General features: G+C 32.8%; 1 protein-coding gene across 2 annotated transcripts in view; it reads left to right on the top strand.

Annotated features, from left to right (window-relative positions):
- LOC108908771 (calcitonin gene-related peptide type 1 receptor) overlaps positions 1 to 21,392 on the top strand; it is a 197,211-nt gene that overhangs the window by 119,514 nt on the left and 56,305 nt on the right. For both annotated transcript variants that reach the window (XM_018712904.1, XM_018712903.1), the window contains exon 7: positions 12,921 to 13,147. In XM_018712904.1, the coding sequence (XP_018568420.1) occupies positions 12,921 to 13,147 (227 nt within the window). The remainder of the gene's footprint in view (positions 1 to 12,920; positions 13,148 to 21,392) is intronic.

Raw genomic sequence — 21,392 nt, 5'->3', positions numbered from 1 at the left:
CTTATGTCAATTCTAGCCTAAAAATTTTGCAACGATCGATCGCCTGGTTTTCGATTGACAGGATTGTTAATTAAGAAAATTCCAAAAAGTTTATGTATGGGTAGGTTTAAATTAAGGTTTAAAAAGATCACGCAATACTAAAAATACCTATTTTTACACTTTTATAACCATTTAGATTTTTTAAATTTTCAACGTTTTACTCTATAATCAATTATTTATTGCCCAGGGAATTTTCTATGCAATCGGCAAAATTTTGCGCGTATGCGCGATAAAAGATGACTTTTCTCGGAAACGGTAGCACCTATCAAGACGATTATTTTTAATTTGATATAGTAAAATGAGAGGAATACGAATACGTCATCTAAAATTAATAAAAGAAATAATTTTTGCACGAATTTTGACTTTAAAGAATTATGACGCTTTCGTTTGCTTTTAAAAAATAGTTATATTATGGTAATCAAGTTTTATTAGTTTAAAAGTAAAAAATTCTTATCTTCTTCTTTTGTTATACTTCAATGAATCATTAATTCATTGAAGTATAACAAAATTTTCAGTTAAATTAATGATAGAAAGAAATTGTTATTAAGAGGAAAAATGGTATAAAAATCGATAAATTCGAATAATTTGATTTTATTACAATAGATAAAAATTATGTACATATTTTACAATATTACAATTCGAGCCTCGCTTTTTTCAAAGGATTCATACAGTTCTCATGGCTCATCTTCATTATCAACATTAATTTCATCATCGCTTGTAATCGAAGGTATTTGAAAATCTTCCTTTTCGGCATGTCGACTTTATCAAGCTCATCGATTTAAAAAAAAATCTAAATAGTTATAAAAGTGTAAAAATAGGTATTTTTAGTATTGATCATTGTTTATTGTAACAACAAGTATCTCTCAAAAATTATCCGCCCTTGATAATTGACATATGTTTTACAATTTGTTCACAAAGATTAAATATTTATAAATATTTACTTATTTTAAACGTTGTTCCAAATATACATACGATTTTCTACTATTTTTTCTCTCATTATTAATGCAAAATTCAACTTTTTTGATTCGTAGTTGTTGTAACTTTATAGAAAATCGTCAAATAAACTAAAAATAAAGAATGACTTTTTTTATTTAGGGCTTACTTTTAATGTTACAGGGAAAAATATATTCCAGGGTCAGGCAAAAGCCGCTCGGGAATTTGCTCTTTTTGCATTAAATAGAGTTTATTTTCGGTAATTTTAAAAAGGGAGAAATCACCTACGCCTCTTTGTTACCAAGATAATTAAACAAGCTCTATATCATAAAGTGCAGTAAAATGTCTACGAATAATTTTTTCAAGTTTTCAGGTTTCATGATCTAATTCGACTGTATTATTTCGTTAAAAAATATAACCTATTCTAACAGGGGAAACATTGAATTGGTCAGGAAAGACCCGTGAGCAGTTAACAATGCCGACCAAATTAAAATATGTATACGAGTCGAGTCGACCTTCATTACGATCGGAGTTCTACTAGTTTGTGACCATCTCGTCCGTCCCTAGAGGAGCTCCAGCGGAGCTGAAAACGAATTGAGTTTGTAACAAACCCTCAAAGGTCGTTAAATATATATTAATTACCTCTGTTCTTAATTTAGTGGCAAGAGGGATCAATCGATTACGATTCGGTTGATTTATGAAAGAAGTTCGACGTAAATTTTCAAATGTAATGGAAGTAATTGCCGGTGTTATGGGTTTCTTCGAAATTAATGCGTTTTTAATGTCCACCATTAATTCGTTCCAAAGATAGGAAGACAAATGATTTTATTTGATTGCCTTACATTAATGCCTTTGTAAGTTTTTTTTTCGTTACAATAATAAAAGTAATATAATTTGGAGGATGTTAATTTCTAGAGGGCGTCACCTAACGAATGTCGCATACTTCAAGGGTATCTCAAGGATAAATCTAGAACACAAATGGTGTCGATTGCTTAAACAAAACTTGCTTAAACAAATTTGCTTAAACAAAAAGAGTTACAGGGTGTTAAAATTTATTTTTTTATTTCTTGTTTTCTCCTTAACTGAGAACCCAGTTAACCCATTTTGCTGTTGCTTAGTTTCTTTTCCTGAAGTATGCAGTGATTATGTTCCTATTAGGTTAAATCATACAGGGTGTTCATTTTACTACAACCCTTTGTGAATATTCTTCTGTAACTTTTTTGTACGTTTAAATTTCTACACGCAACTATCAGAAATAGGTAGAGAATTTTATTCTCACAAAAAATATAAACCTATTAAAAGTCGAAATTACGCTTGGTTATCAAAATATTACAGAAAATAAAAAAAAAATGCGACATTTTTCGTTTAAGCATGTCTGGTTAAATCGACACCACTTGGGTTCTTGTTACAATATGCAAAACATGCACGTTTACGAATAACATAACAAGTAGCAAAAACAATCAAGCATATAAATTAGAATTCTTATAATAGACCAGGGCGGATCTGTTTTGAGGTGGAGGATGTGAGAGGGATGAAGCAAATTTTCAAGTATCTAGATGCGATATTTGAGACAGTGCAACATTGTGAAAATTCGAAAAATTTTTTCATAAAATTATGCGAAAACTATAGAACCGATTTTAATGAAATTTGGTGTGGTGTTTTATTACAAGTACTCTAAAGTTTTTTTTTTAATATATTTAAAAAATTATCCAAAAACCTTGATATTTTGCCTTTTTTTCATCAATTATCGTTATTTTACAACATCGGAATTTAAACATTTTTAATTTACAGTAGGTATATTGTGCAAAATTCAATTCTAAAACTTTTTTCCTCTTCAATATCCTTTCGAAATGCCAATATAGGTTCCAAGATATAAGTAAAATAAAACAAGTGGTATATTTTCAAAAGTTTTTAAACACTACTTTCGTGTAAAGTGTTCAATTGTCTATCGAATTGGTCTCTTGCAAAATTTGGATTAAAGCAACCATTTTTAAGAGAAACACCTTTGTAGAAAATTTGTAAATCCAATTTTATTTTCATCCATTTTAGTTTCGCATAGTAGGCTTCTGCTATTCAAAATAAAATTAAACATCGCCTGTCACTAATGTCAATGTGTACAAGTGAGTTAAGTAAACTAGATTATAAGCTTCTTTTTGTCATTTTACGCTTTAATTTTACGGAAACTTTGACGCCCTGTATCTCCTTAAGGAGGCATTGCGACCCTATGTTTATTAAGACTTTTCGTCTTAATTTTTCATGTATTACTTACCCTAAAGCAAAGTATATACATATATAGGCAAGGAAGAGGTAGAATGCCAAAAGCGACAAAATATTGACTGCCGTCTAAATTACCTATAGTCTAATTACATTTTAACTTGTGAATTAAATAGTGCTTGGGAGCGACTCAACATGATCTGTCCAGTTCAGACGATCATCCAAAACCACACCCAACAGCTTTAGCAGTCACTCTTTGTATTAGTCCATAGGCTAAGTAGAATGCACTAAGACGGTATTTCTAATGGTCCCTTTCCTAGACGTGCAAGGTCTGAGGATGAAATATATCTCTGAAGAAACGTCCTTTATCCGGTTTTTACCGACAAGACCAGTTCTCTAGCGAATAACCAAATTATGCGATTGAAAAAAAGGGTTACAAAGCTGAATTCGTGAATTATCCGAACGTAACATAATTTCGCGTGAATTTCAAAAAGGAAGGAGCTCCAGCCGTTTTAAAATATCCCAAAACGAAAGTGTTAATTAGAATAATACCCGGTTTCACCCTTTCATTAAACCCTCAGATCCAATTTAACGACTCGAACTGTGTAAACGGGGCGAAAATAAGAATTATTTCCAATTACCGAAGCGTTTCGGGGGATCCGACAGGGAGTAGATTTTCGCATCCAGTGACAAAACGTGTGGAACAATTAAATGGGATTCTCGGGATCGCCCGGCCAATAAATCGTACCGCTTTTATTTCTGACTGACTGAAATTCCCTGTAATTGTATTGGATCGTTAATGAAATTAAATATAAAGATGTTCAAGTGGAAGGAAAGGGACCAATCTTGATCAATTTTGATAAAAAAAAAGGAAGGATATTAGTCACTCCTACAAAAAGGGAATATAACTTGTTTATTACTCAGCTAGAACTGACAAAATTCATCGAAGGAAGAAATTATTTTTAGATCATCTAAAATTTAAGAAGGTGTAAAAAGTATGACTGCCATAACTTCAGCATGAGATAGAGTAATCATAAATTAACAAAAAAGTTGTATATTACATTGGCTTAAGATTAACAGTTTTCAAAATAAATTAAGAGTATTAATATTGAGGAGTTTCATCACGACGTGAAAAAAGTTATTCGGGGTCAAAATTCAAAATTTGAGGTTTTTTGGATTTTTTTCGAAAACGGTAAGTTTTATCAAAAAAGTAGTTCTGACAAAAATTATAGATCTGAAAATTATGTACAAAAATGGTCCTTATACTTTATTTTCTAAGAACCACCATTCCTGAGATATCGCGATTCTAAAAGTAAAAAAAGATTTGATTGATTATAGAAATTGATTCTTCACCTCAAACAATAATCACAAAAGGAATTCGCTTTCTCCTTGCTGTTAAGGAGCTCCAAAAAAAAATGGATTGTATAGATAAATATAGATATTTAACTTCTGTAAAAAATACACGAAACAAGAAACAAGTATAACTATCTTCTCTTCCTTCCAGATCGGCTTCTGCTAATCAACACTTGTATCAAGTTCAGACAAGGCTAGGCAATCAACTGAACCCAGAAGACTGGGGTTGGAAATTAACATATAATATTTTGGAACCGATTCAAACTTTACTTCCACCTGCTGTGGAAAAACTCCTGAACACTATTTTTTGCAATTGCAAAAAAGGGTTGTAGTGCTAAATGTGGCTGTAGAAGAATAGAGTTACTGTGTTTTCCAACGTATACTAATTACCAAAGCTAGTCTTGCTCAAATGTTCAATTGAATACAACAGACGAAGATTCATGTGATTTCGATGAAGAGACAGCTGATTCATCTTCATTTGAACAATTTATGAACATTCAGCAAGAAGAAAAGGAAGAAGAAGAAGAAGAAGAAGAAATCGAAGAAGACATGACTGTTGTCGACTTTGAAGAGTATGAATTAGAATAAAATATCAAAAGAAATCAGAACTACAGTTAAAAGAGTATTGTCCCTGAAAATTCCGTCATAACAGTTCGTGGAGTAGGCCTACCGGGGAAACCACGTTAAAAAAACAAAAAACGCGCCAAAGTACACTACCTCACAGGTGGTGTGAAAATGTGTGCATATCATGTAGAACGTGACTCCTTCAACTTTTAGAATCGCGATATCTCAGGAATGGTGGTTTTTAGAAAAAAAGTATAACGACCATTTTTGTAGATAATTTTATGATCTATAATTTGTCTGGGCTACTTTTTTGATAAAACTTACCGTTTTCGAAAAAAATCCAAAAAACCACAAATTTTGACATTTGACCCCGAATAACTTTTTTAGCACACATGGGATCGGTGGGGACTTTTGACACTTTATTTTTAATGGTGTACCCAAGGTCTCCACCAAAATTTAGCTCTGTTGGAATTTTCGTTATTTGAAAGTCTATTTTGACCGGGCTAAGGTCAAAGGCCATTTCTGCTTTTAAAAGAAGATACGTATTTTCAATAAGTTCAGGGTGACCAAGAGCATGTTGCTCTAGATTCCGGAGATTCTGAGCAGTCATAAGATGCATACTCAGATTGCTCAGAGTCTGACGCGAGCTTTTAATCTTCCATCAAGTGAATTTATAAAATGGCGTTTTTTTTCTGAGCTCAGGTTTTTAGTTTTTTTTGGTTTCAAATTTTGATTAAAAACCACTCTAAATGTTGGTTTTTGTGTTATAGAGAACTGATAGTAATTTGTTGCTTAGTCATCAGATATTTGATTATGAATTTTTATTGTTTTAATTAAATGTACTTTTTCTATTCATTTTAGATTTGAGGGCTTGCCTATTCCAAAGGTATGTCATTCTCACATTCATTGAAATTGAAATAATGGTCTTGTAATAGTCTAAATATAATTATTATCATTTTAAGTGACTTTGAGACTGTTTTAGTAAAGCGCGCAGTTTTTTTTCTCAAAAGCGACCGTCGCTCGCTACATCGAATCAAAGCGTAGAAAATTTATAAACGAACTTTACGTGCCGCGGGATAAACTTATTAGGATTTGTGTCATGAACCAGACAGTCCTCTGTTTTCACGAGCTATCTTTAGACGTAACCTTATTAAGAAAAAAAAGTAGATACGAAAAAAATCGACTATAAACTACGGTGGGAGGTCCCTTAGTTCATCGCAAAAGGGGGACAAATTAGAACGCAAGCGAAGTGCAGTCTGGCTGATATATCGAGTTACAAAGCCTCGCTATAATTAAGTTAGTGCTATATCTATATCGGATTTATCGTGATTCTTCCTTCGGCGAAGAGGACTGATTAGTCGGGCACTATCGATTGGCCGCTAGTTGGCCAGAAACAATGCTATTTACAGGGCGGGTCCTACATTCAATTTGGTTTGTAGCTTTCAGTTATGATTGTCTCTGCGAATCAATCCTGAAAAGTTATTGAAGGGTTCATGTCTTTTTGGGACAACCTATATAATAGAATGAACTAGGCACAATAATTTTTACATTCACGAATATTTATTAGTAACAGAATATTAAATGAAAGACGTGAGAAGGACGGTAAAGCTTTGTTAAGTATGAGGACATGTTTCGTTTAGATAAAAAAAAATCGCAGACAGTCGAGTTTATCGCTTTCCGATAATACCAGCAATTTCCCTGAAATCCAGACGGATTTTGGCAAATCCTCTTCACTAATCGAGTAGATTTAATTCGGTGGCAGACGCACACAACCTGTTCACTTATTGCCAACCGCACGACCCTACATCAAAGTTGTACTGACAGTTTTCCACTTGTATTGGGACCGCTTCAACGTCATCATAAAAAATACCTGGGGCCGTTCAGAATTCTCTATCGAAATATCTTTCGTGATATCAATTTATAATAAACCAATTAGAAGTTATATTTGATTTGGTTTTAATTAATTATAGTGTGGGAAGAAAGTTCAAATAATGTTGTGCGTTGTTTCTCAAGTTCAATGGGGCCAATTAAATAGTCGTCAACTATTCCAAACCAAATGTTCATTTTAAACTCTTGTTGAAAATGTCGAATCCAAATATTTTTCAAATTATTATCAGAGCAATGGCAGTGGTGAGAATTTTTAACATTGGTGAACGTTGCGTCATTCGTAAACATGATTTTTAAAGCAAAATTTGGATCTTGTCTGTAATAATTTCACACATTTTCACATAAATGGTAAAAAGTCATGTTCTAATAAATTTTGTACTGGGATAAAATGAATGAAATACTGGGATAAGGCTGTTGTTCACATATGCCAATCAATATAGCATTAAATCAGTCATTTTGTGACAAAGATACTAGTAGCAAAGGACTGTGCCATCATATAAGATAAAAAAAAACATTTTTGTGCCAAAAAAGTATTTTTTTATTTTTTTTTCTTATAAAACCTAATCTAACGAAGCAATCTGAATGCTATAAGGAGTCAATTTGTAGATAATCGAAATACGAATAAAACGAGAGGTCGATAATTAGAAACGAAGAAAAAATCGGAAAATTTTGCGTTTTTTTTTAATTCATTACTCTGCCATTTTTTAGGTTGTAGACCTGACCCTGTGCACAAAAGTAGTGAATTATATGTACTTTAAGTGTGCACAATGCAGGCGTTGTCGGACCATTAGTTTTGACACAATTGCAATTTAAATTTTTTGGTGCACTATTTTGCGAAATTTCTGGACGCGTTGGAAGTGGTCCGATTTTAATTTTTCAGTCGTATTTTAAAAGTAAAAGTATAATACTACAAAACGTATATTCTAATTTTCCGATAAAATGATGGGAAATAGGTGAAAAATACACGGAATCATATGAAAACTGTGAACATTCCTTGTTTTATTCGGAATTCCTGAATTTTTCGATATTTATGTGAAATCTTGACATCAAACGTGAATTTTAATTTTTTTACAAAATGTACTTTTCTGTTCCCAACAATACATATTTGGGTGACCTTGTATACCGTTAAGGAAATTTTATTACATCTTGTAAAGTTGCTTATGAAGAATTTACAATAAAAAGTTGTTTTTCTCGAAAATTTGTTTGTGGCATTCCTCGTTTTATTCCTGTACCCTTCATATGTATATTCACACGAAAGATTGTGCAATAATATTTACCTATTGGCAAAGATGCTTCTGCTATATCGGAGTCGTTTGTACACTTCATGACACTGCTATTATTTGTATGTATCACCATTTACAATAATATGTAAATGTAAATGTAAACTACACTATAACTAACAATATTCAAAATTGTATACGTACAGGGTTTCCCTGAAAAGGATGGACAACGCTTGACCACAGGTTCCTTGGATGAAAATAAGACTATTTAGCCAAACTTACCTATATATAAAAGCCTACTGAGATATAGCCTTCTAAATATAGAACAAATAACCTAGTTTTTTCAAATAATTTGAAAACTGTTTTTCTTAGAAACTTCAAATTTGGTACACATATTTTTTTATATAAGGGCAATGTAAATATATAATTTGGTGATAATACATATACAGGATGTTCTCTTTCTAGTTCCTGTCCGCCACTGGCTATCCCGTAATTTTTGTGTGTGTACGTCACTGACGACAGAATTTGTATTTTTTAAAATAAGCACTATTATAGAAGATTTTTCCCTCTTACAAAATTAAATAATATAAAATTAAGATAAATAGAATAGTCTAGTACGAGGTGCCATATAGTAAAGAAACAAATTCATAACAATAATTAAAAAGTTCAGTGTCAAGCTAGCTGTGATTTAATTTTAGTTTACTTTGTTTTTTATTGCAATTTATACTTTTGCTGAACAAACTGATATGTTATTAATTTTGGGTTATTGGGAAGGAAATTGTTGTGCTGCTGTTCGAACATATGCTGAGTTTTCCTAATCGAAGAATTCCAAATCACAACTTTTAATTGTAACATTAAATCGTGGATAGTGTATGGCCGGAACTATTCAGCTGGAGGAACAAATTTTGGAAGGGGTCGAAGAAATTCCTCAAGTAAATAAAAGCGTTTAGCGGCAGAGGCTAGCTTTCAAAAAGTTCCGTTAATAGAGTATTAAAAGACCAGTTATTACAGGTTACTATACTAACAGGTGGCTAGGTATAGGAAATAATGACCCTATAAAATGGCCACCTCGATGCCCGGACCTAAACCCATGTAATTATTTTCTTTGGGGAGCGTTACCGACCACAGTTTAAAATAACTTTTCAGTAAATACAGAAAACGAATATGGGAAAGAATACAACATGAAATTAATGTTATGAGAGGTAATGCACAATTATTGGATAAAATTCATTTTAATTTTCGAAGAACTAATGCTTGCGTTTAAGAACAAGGAAGTAACTTTGAGCATTTACTGTAATATTATTTTAATGTGATTACAAATATCAATTTAGGTTTATTTAAAATGTTAATGTTGATTTTCTTACATTATTAGTTGAGACTGTTTATTTAAAATATTAGTGTTGATTTTTATTTTATTGATTGATAATACTAATACTAAAAATGTGGTTATTTTTTTTAATGTGACACGTTTTTTCATTATTATTCCCTGTTTTGAGGCTGCAGTTATAAATTATTTTTTACAAATCGGAATTTTTGCCTATATTTAATGTATAAAAAATGTCAGTTTTACTCGAAATCCATAAACGATATCAAAATTTTGTAAGAGCAAAAAAATCTTCTAAATTAATGCTTATTTTTAAAAATGTAAATTCTGTCGTCATTGGCGCACACACAAAAAAGTTACGGGATAGCCAGTGGCGCACAGGCACTAGAAAGAGAACATCCTGTATATGTATTCTCACCAAATTCTATATTTACCTTGCCCTTACATAAAAAAATAAGTGTATCAAATTTGAAGTTTCTAAGAAAAATAGTTTTATTTAATTTAATTATTTGAAAAAACTAGGTTATCTATTCTATATTTAGAAGGCTATATCTCAGTAGGCGTGCACTTTTGTATATATGTAAGTTAGTCTAAATAGTCTTATTTTCATCCAAGGAATCTGTGGTCAAGCGTTGTCCATCCTTTTCAGGGACACCCTATATATAAGTTTTGTAGTATTATAGTTTTACCTTTAAAATCCGGCTGAAAAATTAAAATCGGACCAGTTCCGACGCGTCCAGGAATTTTACAAAATAGTGCACCAAAAAATTCAAATTGCAATTGTGCCAATGTGCCAAAACTAATGGCCCCACAGCGCCTGCTTTGTGCACACTTAAAGTACATGTAACTCACTACTTTTGTGCACAAGGTTAGCTGCACAACTTAAAAAATGACTGGAGTAATGAATTTAAAAAGAGAACGCTCGATTTTTCCGGTTTTTCTTCGTTTTTTTCTCACAAACTGTAAAAATGTAAAATAGAAAACATGGCGTAAGAACTGTTCTAACATTTCCCGCTACCTAATCGCACCTAAAATCACTTAAATGTAGAGCCACAATAACATAGCAATTATTTACAAGACAAGATTTCTTTTCGTGTAGTACCCCACAGTAGTTATTGTATAGTTTTATTACTAGAGAGCGGACAATGTGTGACTTTAACCCGAAGAATAGGTCAAATTTTGGTAGAGATGTGTACGCGTTCAAAAATGTATTGTGTATAAACTATGCAAAATATAATTATTATGTATAGCAAATATATCGTATTATCCTCGCGAAGATTTGTACCCTTTATTTAAAATCCATAAATCATGTGAACAGGTTAAATAACGAGAAAATAATTAAGTTAATTTAGTTCTAAAGAAATGAAATGACACTCGCGCCCATCTCTAGTCTATCCGTCGACATCGGTTGCGTTTATCGAATTCCTATTGGTCAGAATTCAAACTGCAGCCCTGTTATGAATGGAGCGTGAGTTGGACTATTCTATCATGTGCGTCGCCTGAGGCTATTCGTTACATTGACTCCTAATTTCCAATTAAAAGAACGACACTATTTTTAACAGAACTTTATTTAATAAATATGTAGTATACATTTTCTGATTTTCTAAATATTTTATAACGCCTAAAAATGTATGTACCGTGGAATTTTCGTGAATTATCACGTAAAATTTCCGATGCATACTCGACACGCCACTGCGTCATGGGTAATGTATCTAGGTTTATGAATGACATATCTATATTCAAGGTTAAAGTCACAAATTGTCCGCTCTCTGTTTATTACGTTCAAATTATCTATCGCATTCTTAAAACAAGAATAAAAACTGCCTTTAATATTAAACTCGGATATTAAACTTCATAATCTTTAAAACAAAACTAAGAGCTGACTTACCTAACGCCTTTTAATACTTGATATCATTATTTACTCCACGTGGTTTCATTCCCTTATTGGCGGTAGTGAAGGGAACATTTATTACATACTGCCCCTTAATCTCTCGGAACCGTAAAAATTTAATAAGTGGAAATGTAGTGATAAATGATTGAGAACTTTAGCACAACAAAGTACAAAAATAAAGAACCACGTTCTCGGAACTACATTCTTTTACATTCTATAACAGATATTGAGAAAGGAGCAACTCGGAATAAAAAAGCAATTTTTTATCTCACGCGAGCATACATTTCATTCTTAAAAGCCTAACAGCGGGTTTAATCTCGATGAAAGGGTTGCCATACATAAACTTTCGGTAATGTTCGCGCGCCCTGAAAAGATTTCCTTAATTGAATAGGGCCTTTCTGCTTGCCACGCCGCGATATTCGTAAGAATATATGATTCAAAACCATCCGCTTGGCTGTAAGAGTGCGCCAAATGAAGTAGGTAGCACGGGATTTGGGTACCTTTTTAATCTACCGCCAGTCATAAAACCATCCTCACTGAAAGCTGCTGTAAATACACCTGACGGGAATTGCGCTGTCAGGCACATTGAAGTTAATATACCTTCAGATTCAAATAAACTGGAAACCAACTGGAAAAAAACTGGTGTTGAAGCTGTTACTTTGAAATGGGTTTTTCTTAATTATCTTTAAAAGTCAATAAATTTAAAAATATTAACATGAAATAATTATATTGATTCAATTGTCATGACTTGATCGCCAACTAAGACTTCGTTTGTTTTCCCAATAAAGCTCGGTTTCAAGTAACAGGTGACGAATGTTAATCGGCAAAGTCGCTCTTCCTGCTCAATTCAGAAGTGATGGCCTTTACCCTGCTCATGTATATAAATCGTGACGGATCCCGATGTGAGCTTGTGAGCAAACTAATAGTGAAATACCATAGCGACCCACATCAAGTACGTCATAGTAATAATTCATGGCGACATAAACACCACTCACCCGGCCGCATATATAGAATTAATGGCGTGATTTGCAGGGCAGATATGATCTTATGAAAATTGAAGAGGGGACAGGATGGCTGACTTGCGACGTGATGGATCTGATGTAGACAAGTTGGGATAATCTCGACTTGTGGTTAAATCAGGAGTGGGATATAAAAAAAATAAGAAATTAATTATAAACAACTATATCTATGATGATAAATCCTTAATTACCAGTCACGTGCCTGCATGACACATCTATATATTTTTACCTGCCGTCAAAATTGAGAAAATTATGATTTTTTTTAAACCTGCGTTTTTCGACAACCAATTATGTTCGTTCTTTTCCCAAAAATAAAAGAACCGGCGAACCGAATTAATTTTACATGTTTCTCTCACCCCCATCTTACTACTATATATTAGTTTTAAAATAATCCCCTTACAAAAAAAAATCAAAATGCACATTTTATTACAGCCCTGGTGCATCACAAAAAATTTAAAATGCACATTTTGTTACAGCCCTGGTGCATCGCACTACACACGATCCTCTACACTTGCCTGATCTCCAACTACTCCTGGATGCTGTGCGAAGGCCTCTATCTGCACACCGTGCTTGTGTGGGCATTCATATCGCAAAGCAACCTGCTGGTGGGTATGATGGTGATAGGCTGGGGAATTCCCCTGGTCACGACCATTATCTACGTGCCTGTGCGCAGCGTGATGGGCGAAGGCGAGGAATTGGAAATGTAAGTCAAAAACCACCAATAAATTTTCTCTTCATAGAATGAATAGGTAACGAATATATTGTCATGCCTTTTGGCTTGCGTGATGTCCACTTTAGTCGTTATAGCTTTTGCGGTGCATTTAGCTCCCCTATCGCTGAGTCAAAATGTATTAAAATTATGGTTCTGAAAGACATATCTATTAACATTTTGTACTAGATTGGTGTAACAGTTTCAGAAATATTTTCGGATTTTCCAGTCTGTTGATTGAAAGTAAGCAAAATTTGTTGAACGCATGTTTGGCATTATGTTGTGTCCCATTTTTATTGAAACTTGCTGAACTTGGATATAATATAAAATCCATAGCCATAAAATCAGGATAGTATGGGCCTACCATCGGTTTAGTTGTCAAGGCAGGTGACTAAATAATAAATAATATTATCTTTATAATTGTATATTTTATCAGTAGGCTTAGTACACGTGCTGAGTCCTACAGAGCCTGACTCGCGTTTTGAACTGTTCAGTTATTTACGGAACTTTGTAGTAGTTGGTGTCGCGTCGATATATTTCTTTTTTACCTCTGCTGTAAATTGTATTCACCGTGTGTATTTAAATAACTATTTATAAATAGTAACATAATTTACATTAACAACTATTAGTTTGGGGGGAAAAGCGAAGTAAAATGCCTAAAGAGAGAAGAAATGAACTGTTTTGTACTGTGTGTGAACGCATTATAAATTCTTGTTACAAAACTAAAGTGACAAGATATTTGAAGAGCCATGCCTCGTCCAGATAACGAATATATTGTCATGCCTTTTGGCTTGCGTGATGTCCACTATTAGTCGTTATAGCTTTTCTCTCAACACTAAGGTTTATCGGGTAAGTGGCGTCATTTAAATTTATATAGGTATTGTATCCTCCAGTTAACCTTGCTCTTTGGTAATAGTAATAGTAGTAAACATATCAATATTTTCATTGGTAATCTGACGACGGTCCTGTTAAACTCTGCGCCGCACTAAGCCTATTTATCAGCCTTGTTGGAGAATAAAGATAAAATTTTTGTCATTGAACTGATTCACCGTAAGTAAGGCGCCATTTTTAGGACCCATTACGTAAATTAACGACGATATCCAGCGATTGCTGTCCCAGAAGCGTAATTAATAAAATATTTAATTCGACCTTAGATAAATCATGTACAATATGCGGCTGCTAGGGGCAGGCGGCAGATTTCCATAAATAAGGCGATTATCGTTCAGTTATAAATTTTAATACGGGTACCGGGGGAAAAACTATTAATTACCGGTGTAGGGCGTAGAGCCGTGTATCATTTTCGGCGGCCCAGGTTATCCGGCCGTTATTAATAGAGATACGATGGGGGTTTTTATGCGCGTATTATTAAACTTCCCGCGGTTATTAAAGGGAAATCGCGATATCCTTGGGAGGCGCGTTTAGTGTTATTAATGGTGCTGTGTTTGAAAGGGACGGTAATGAATTTCAAATGTGCATTTGTGAGTCGGTGGGGCCCGGGAAAGATTTATGAGTCGAAGGCGAAGAAATTTGTCTATGTACCATTCTGGGGGGCAAAAAAAGTAAGGTTTCCGTTGCTCCTTGTTTTCTCCAGACACCATCTGGATTTAATAATATGAATTACCTGTCGTTGATCGCGTTTTTCTTGCAGAACGGGACTACAATGTACAATAGTTTTCACTTCGTGCGTATCATTCGCGGCTTAATTCTATTGCTGTTTTATGTTGTTTCCGCTGATGAAGTTACTGAATAAGGACAAGATTATGCACTAAACTCCCATGTGGTTAATCATGAATTCAACCTTTGCTTTCTCGTTTATATAATATGGACAACGCATCTTATATACTGGATGTCTCAGAAAAAAGGACCAACATTTTATTCGTGTATTTAATTTTGACACATATTTTTGAGACACCTATATAATAGATGAATAAAAGTCAACCCTGTCGAGTACTTATTTAATTTGATGGTATTTCATTACACTGGACTTTAGCGGTTTTTATTTTCGAGCAACTTTTTTTTTTGTGTTATATTCTAATAAAGTAAGAAAGTGGGAGTAGAGATAGCATTTAGATTTACATTTACTTAACTTCGCTTTCGTTGAAGGACATTATGCCGTCTGTACGAAAGATCGATACGGATGGAAAGCAAACAACGTTTATCCCAAGTAACGCGAAGTATTCCTTATTCGATAAAGGAAAGTGAAAATTCCTGTAGCCCGATCACCCGAATTCCCAAAACCTCGCGATATAAGGAATTCCTTAACTCGGATTTTTTTTTTCAAACGAATCTCCCGGTAAGTTACTAGCGGAACTTTATAGAAGTGTAATTTAACGTATTCGAGTGTGGGTGCGAACTTCTGGTGATTTCTGACTGTTATTCTTAGTTCGGGACGGGCGCGAGAAAATATGTTTTTACGGCCTAATAAAAACATTCGATATCAGTCCATTCGTCAACGTCAAAAGTCTCATTTATAATACAGGATAAGATGGACCAGAAATGTACCTTAACTGTAAAAAAAGTGGATAAAAATGTTCGGAAGAAGTTGGATTCACAGATCTTTATCTCTTTAATATAAAAACGTTAAATGACCAATAGTTAACCATTAGATATATATTTTTTTAATTGAAAACTAGGAAGAGGATAAATGCATCCAGCACCAGTCGAGGAAGTTTTTTTTTAAACCGTTACAAAATTGTATTTTAGTTTTCTTTCCTAAATGTCAAAAAGTCACTTTAGTTGACTTAACAGGAAATGCAGTTATTTTTAAATATTTATAATTTTTCAACAAAGTGTGAAAAATAATATGATTGGTACACTTTGTACACTTTTTCTCCGTTATGGGAAATAAATATTTTCTATAAAAAAATCTTGCTTGTTATTTAAAATTATAATTATTTAATAAGAATAAAATGACATTTTATTCTTCACTTGTGTCACTACTTCGTTTAAAATTAGTTATCGTAAACGTGCTAATTTTACAGTAAAAGTATACAGGGTTTGGCGAATGTGTACAGGGTGAAGCATAAGTTTGATTAACAAAATTAATTAACAAAAGTTTTTGTAGTATTTTTATTCTTTTCAATGACGTACTTTAATTTCCGATATCTACATTATGTTTAGAGATACATACACAGTTTTTTAAATGGACTGCCCTGTTAATGTTAACATTTTTAGAAAGGCAGATTTTCACCGATTTTCACAAAATTTTACAAAATTATATTATAAATTTAGAACTAAAAAATATTGATAGAGAGTTCGAACAGTATTTACAGCAAATAATATAAAGTTAATGTAACCAGTGATTTTATGGAGCAAACTGAATTTAGATTTTTCCCTCAGATCGGCATCCAGATTTAACCATCATGGACTCTTTCTTACTTGAGGAACAGACTCAAATAGAATGTGTACAGCACACTTTTGGACAATAACCATCTAAAAAACGTTTTAGGGGGGCTGTAGAGTCCATATATTTAGAAGACGTTTGAATAATGTTTTTTTATACATTTTTTTCTAAACTTAATACGTTTTATACGTATTTATTATTTTCTTTTTGCGTGCGAATTGTTATATTTGAAACAGGAGTAACTCTTTTTGCATCACTTTTTCGAAAGTGTAAAAATAAAGGGGGGTTTCTCCATTGCTACGTCATTTTAAGTACAAGCAAAGCTTCTTCTGGAAAACGGAAAATAAAAAAGTATTTCCATTTATCACTCTATCCGTAGATATACTGTACATACTTGTTATATAGTCCAATTAAATAAGCCTTTAAATCGAAATTTTGGCCAACTTGCCTGAATTTTTGATATGAGTTAGTTTGAGGTATATAATAACGATAAGTGACAGTGATTTTTTGTTCAACCCCCGGCCAAGGGTGAAAAAAAATAAAACAAAGGCGTTTTTCAAGTTAACTCCAAAGGGGTAAGAGCTAGAAAAATAAGTTGTAGAGCATAAAATTCTACATAAAAATGGCATCTAGACTTTTTCTTGTATTATTAAAATTAACAGAGTTAGGGAGGCTAGAAGTTAAGGGAAGATATCAGAAATTAAAAAAATCATAACGAGCAGAAAAACGAATGAATTTTGTATTTTTTTTCAATCTACTCCAAAAAATGTAGACATGTATTTTTTTTATCGGCGGAAAAACATATTTACGGGGTGAAATAAACACTCAAAGTTCGCCCCCCAAAACAGTTTTTTCAAAATTTCTGAGGTTCTAATCAATATTTTCAAATGAAACAAAATGAAAATGACTTATGATAAAAAACAAATATTTCGCAAGTGATTCCGTGTTTGGGGGTTGCTACCAGTATTTTTTATTTCAGAAAAATTATATTTTTTATTTATAAAAAAATCATATTTACTCATAAAGAATTAAAAATATGATTTATGTAAACAAATTGACAAAATTAAATTGACCTGTTTCGAGGTTTTCGTTAAAATCTCCGTTTAGGGGGGGTGAACAACAAATTTGAAATTGTTATAACTTTCTTATTAAAAATTAAAAAATATATCTATTTCTCTGAAAAGAAAGGTTACATTTTTTAGAGTAGATCGAAAAAAAAAATTACAAAATTCATTCCTTTTTTCTGCTTACGATTTTTTTAAATTTCTGAAATCTTCCCCTAACTTCTAGCCTCCCTAACTCTGTTAATTTTAATATAGCCCAATCATTATAGACATGAAAGAGCCTGTTTCGAGAAAAAAATACTACTAGCAGTTTCTCTGCGGAATATTGTTCGAAACCTGTTATAAATAAAATATCAAAAAATCAACTCGAGGCTAGTTGGGAAACTTTGTTTTAACAGTAGTCAAAGTTATGGAAAGTGTTTTTTTGACTCACGTAAAAAGCTATTATTTATAGCGAAAAAAAGTTTATACAAAAAAGGTAGGTATTAAATAAGCCTATAAAATGAAAATAGTCAGTTTAAATTCCGATAATTTGTTTATGCACAAGAGCTCAAAAATGGTCGAAAATTGCCGTTTTTTTCAATTGCTAATAATTAATGCAATGTTCATCGCAGACACTTGTAATTCAGGAATTTTGAGGCTTTTTACACCCTTAATAAGTGGTAAAAATTTCAGCTCGAAAGCTTCATTGGTTTGGCGTTGGCGGAATTTGTTATCTAAGAAGATGCTATTTTCAATTCATTTTTCCCAAGCTCACAGGCGTTGTAGGGTTTTGATCATTAGTTGTTTTTGTATCTAAATAGTTGTATTGACATAGGCATTTACTGAGAATTTAGTTTTTCAAATTTAATTTGTTTAAAATTGACTGAAAAAATGTTAATATTTATTAATTTGTTAAGATAGGTAATTATTATAAAATAAAATAGTAACCTCTTTATTTTAGTTTTCTTCGAATTTAAAAAAAAAATCGTTGTTGTAAGTTGATTAGAAGCTGAGATAATTTTTTTATTTATTTAATCGCAGTGACCTTAATTATTAATATTAAGAGCCGAAATTTGGAGAGAGTATACATTAAGAGCTATATTTTCATGTCCTACATTAACATTAAGGTGAATTCAACTATGTATTTAATTTCGAAAAAGAAGATAGCGGCGATGCGTTCTATTACTCCGTCTAGCGAACGAGTGAGGAAGGCGAGGCTTAGCATGCGCGCTTAACGATGTAATAAATATTAACATCTTTTCAAAGTAATTTTCAAACAAATTAAATTTGAAAAATTAAATTATCAGTAAATGCATATGTCAATACAATTATTTAAGTATAAAAACAACTAATGATCGAAACCCTACAACGCCTGTGGGCTTGGGAAAAATGAATTGAAAATAGCATCTTCTTAGATAACAAATTCCGCCAACGCCAAACTAATTAAGGAAATTTTTACCACTTATTAAGGGTGCAAAAAGCTTAAAAAATCCTGAATTACAAGTGTCTGCGATGAAAATTGCATTAATTATTAGCAATTGAAAAAAAACGGCAATTTTCGATCATTTTTGAGCTCTTGCGCATAAACAAATTATCGTAATTTAATCGGACTTGTCTTATTTTACATATTTATTTAATACCTACCTTTTTTGTATAAACCTTTTTTTCTCTATGAATAACAGTGTTTTACGCCAGTCGAAAAACTACTTTTCCATAATTTTGACCATTGTTTTAACAAAGTCTCCCAACTAGCCTCGAGTTGATTTTTTGATATTTTGTTTATAACACGTTTCCAAACAATATACCGCAGAGAAACTTCTAATAGTATTTTTTTCCCAAAAAAAGTTATAATGATTGGCCTAATAGTACAAGAAAAAGTCAAGAGGCCATTTTTATGTAGAATTGTATGCTTTACAACTTTTCTAGCCCTTACCCGTTTTGAGTTATCTTGAAAAACCCCTTTGTTTTATCTTTATTCACCCTTGGCCAAGGGTTGAACAAAAAATTACTGTCACTTATTGTTATAATATACCTCAAACTCGAACTAACTCATATCAAAAATTCAGGCAAGTTGACCAAAATTTCGATTTAATTAATTGGACTAATAGCGACGGATGGTCAGAGAACCATATGAAGAAATCTAGAAAACAGGGAAAACTCAGGCGAACCTCCTGAAAAACTTATTTATAACGTCCAGAGCGAATAAAGAGCGTAAATGAGACAAGTAACTGAATAAATAACGAGAAACGCACCCATACCATGAATAATGAAACAATGAGGGCCCAAAGGAGTCTCCCGTACGTAAAAAGGTAATTGCCCTGCCCCGAGATACGCCTTGCTTATTCTCCACGTCCCTATTAAACTGCAAATATAATGAAATACAAACATAATTCGGCGGAAAATCCGTTCCGAACACACTCGCGCGTATATATCTTGCAAATCCCATATACCTGACGGTTTTCCTTTCCCCATATATCACTTATCCTTCTTTCAAGCACGGTTACCTCTGAACAGAAAATCTATCATACGTCGTCAAGTGCCCCCGATCCTGTGCAAATTGAAGGACGGGACAGAAAGCATATTTATCTTGTTCGGGGCTCCTGAGCTTGACACTCGGTGGGGAAATTTGTTGGAAGGGGAGGACGTGAGGCACCTGGACGGTGCTGAAATCAAGCTGGCATAACGAGTGTCGACGGTTCGCTAGATATTGCGACGTTTGTTAAGCGACCCACACACTTTCGGGCTTCGTGACAGTTATAACCGAATGAGAATGAAGATAATTGAATTATGCAAATTACTTTTGGTTTCTGCACATTTACACTATGTGTGTGCCAAATTTCAAGTGTCAGCAAAGCTTCGAACAAATTTGGCAAAGCATATATCTCGAAGATAATTAATATTTTTAAATTTTTCAAAAATGTACTCTTTTGGCTTGCCGCGGGCTATGCTTGCAGTAAATAGTAAATATGGGAACGTAAATGTAAATGAGTTATAGAAGAAGAGAAAAAGAGAAGATTTTTAACGGTTTTTTCGATATATCTCGAAAAGTAACAACGCAATCGATACTTTCAAAAAATCAGTCGTAGTTAAAACCTACAACTTTCTCATTTAAAATTTTTCTATCGGTGCTATATTTTTTTAGTTATTTTAGAAAAACCGTTTTTTGCAACTTTGCGATTTTTTTTAACCATGGTCGCCATTTTGGATCGAGTTTAAAGAATAAGAAACTCAATTTAAAATTTAATTTTCTATACGGTCATATTTTTTTTGTGCAGGTAATAATTTCTGCAAATTTAACATTAATCTGTGACAGAATGCTTGGACTATACTATATTCAACTAAACAGGGTGTTCCACTTTTCCTGGCCAGACACCCAGTTTGGTTTTTTAAATGGAAACACATTTTTTATATTTTTTTTCGGATTCTACATCAAAAATAAAGGGTACTTTGTGTAGAATAGTTTTAATCAAATATTCACAGTTTTTGAGATATCTCGCTTGAAAGGCTTTTCTAGTCGATATTGGTTGCTTACATTTTCTGATACTGACAGGTTATACTAATAGCTACTAAGCCCATTTTTTATCAGATGTTTAGTAAGGATGACTCTTCCGAATCATGCTTCAAAAACTGGCCTACGTTATACAGGGTGACCAAAATATCATGTCAAAATTGCCCATTGAAAAATTGAAAAATCTCGAATTTTTTAAATGAAACACCCTGTATATTTTCATACCATGAGATGCAGAATTAAATTCTCTACAACTTTGCTATACCTGCTCCTATACCAAAATTCATTAGTTTTTCATGAAATCTCATTTCTATGAAAAAATGCGAAGTTTACAAATGGCTT

This window comes from Anoplophora glabripennis, unplaced genomic scaffold (genome assembly GCF_000390285.2).
Source record: "Anoplophora glabripennis isolate ALB-LARVAE unplaced genomic scaffold, Agla_2.0 scaffold416, whole genome shotgun sequence".
Lineage (NCBI taxonomy): Eukaryota > Metazoa > Arthropoda > Insecta > Coleoptera > Cerambycidae > Anoplophora > Anoplophora glabripennis.
The sequence above is the reverse complement of the archived record's forward strand: the minus strand, read 5'-3'. Positions and strand labels throughout refer to the sequence as shown.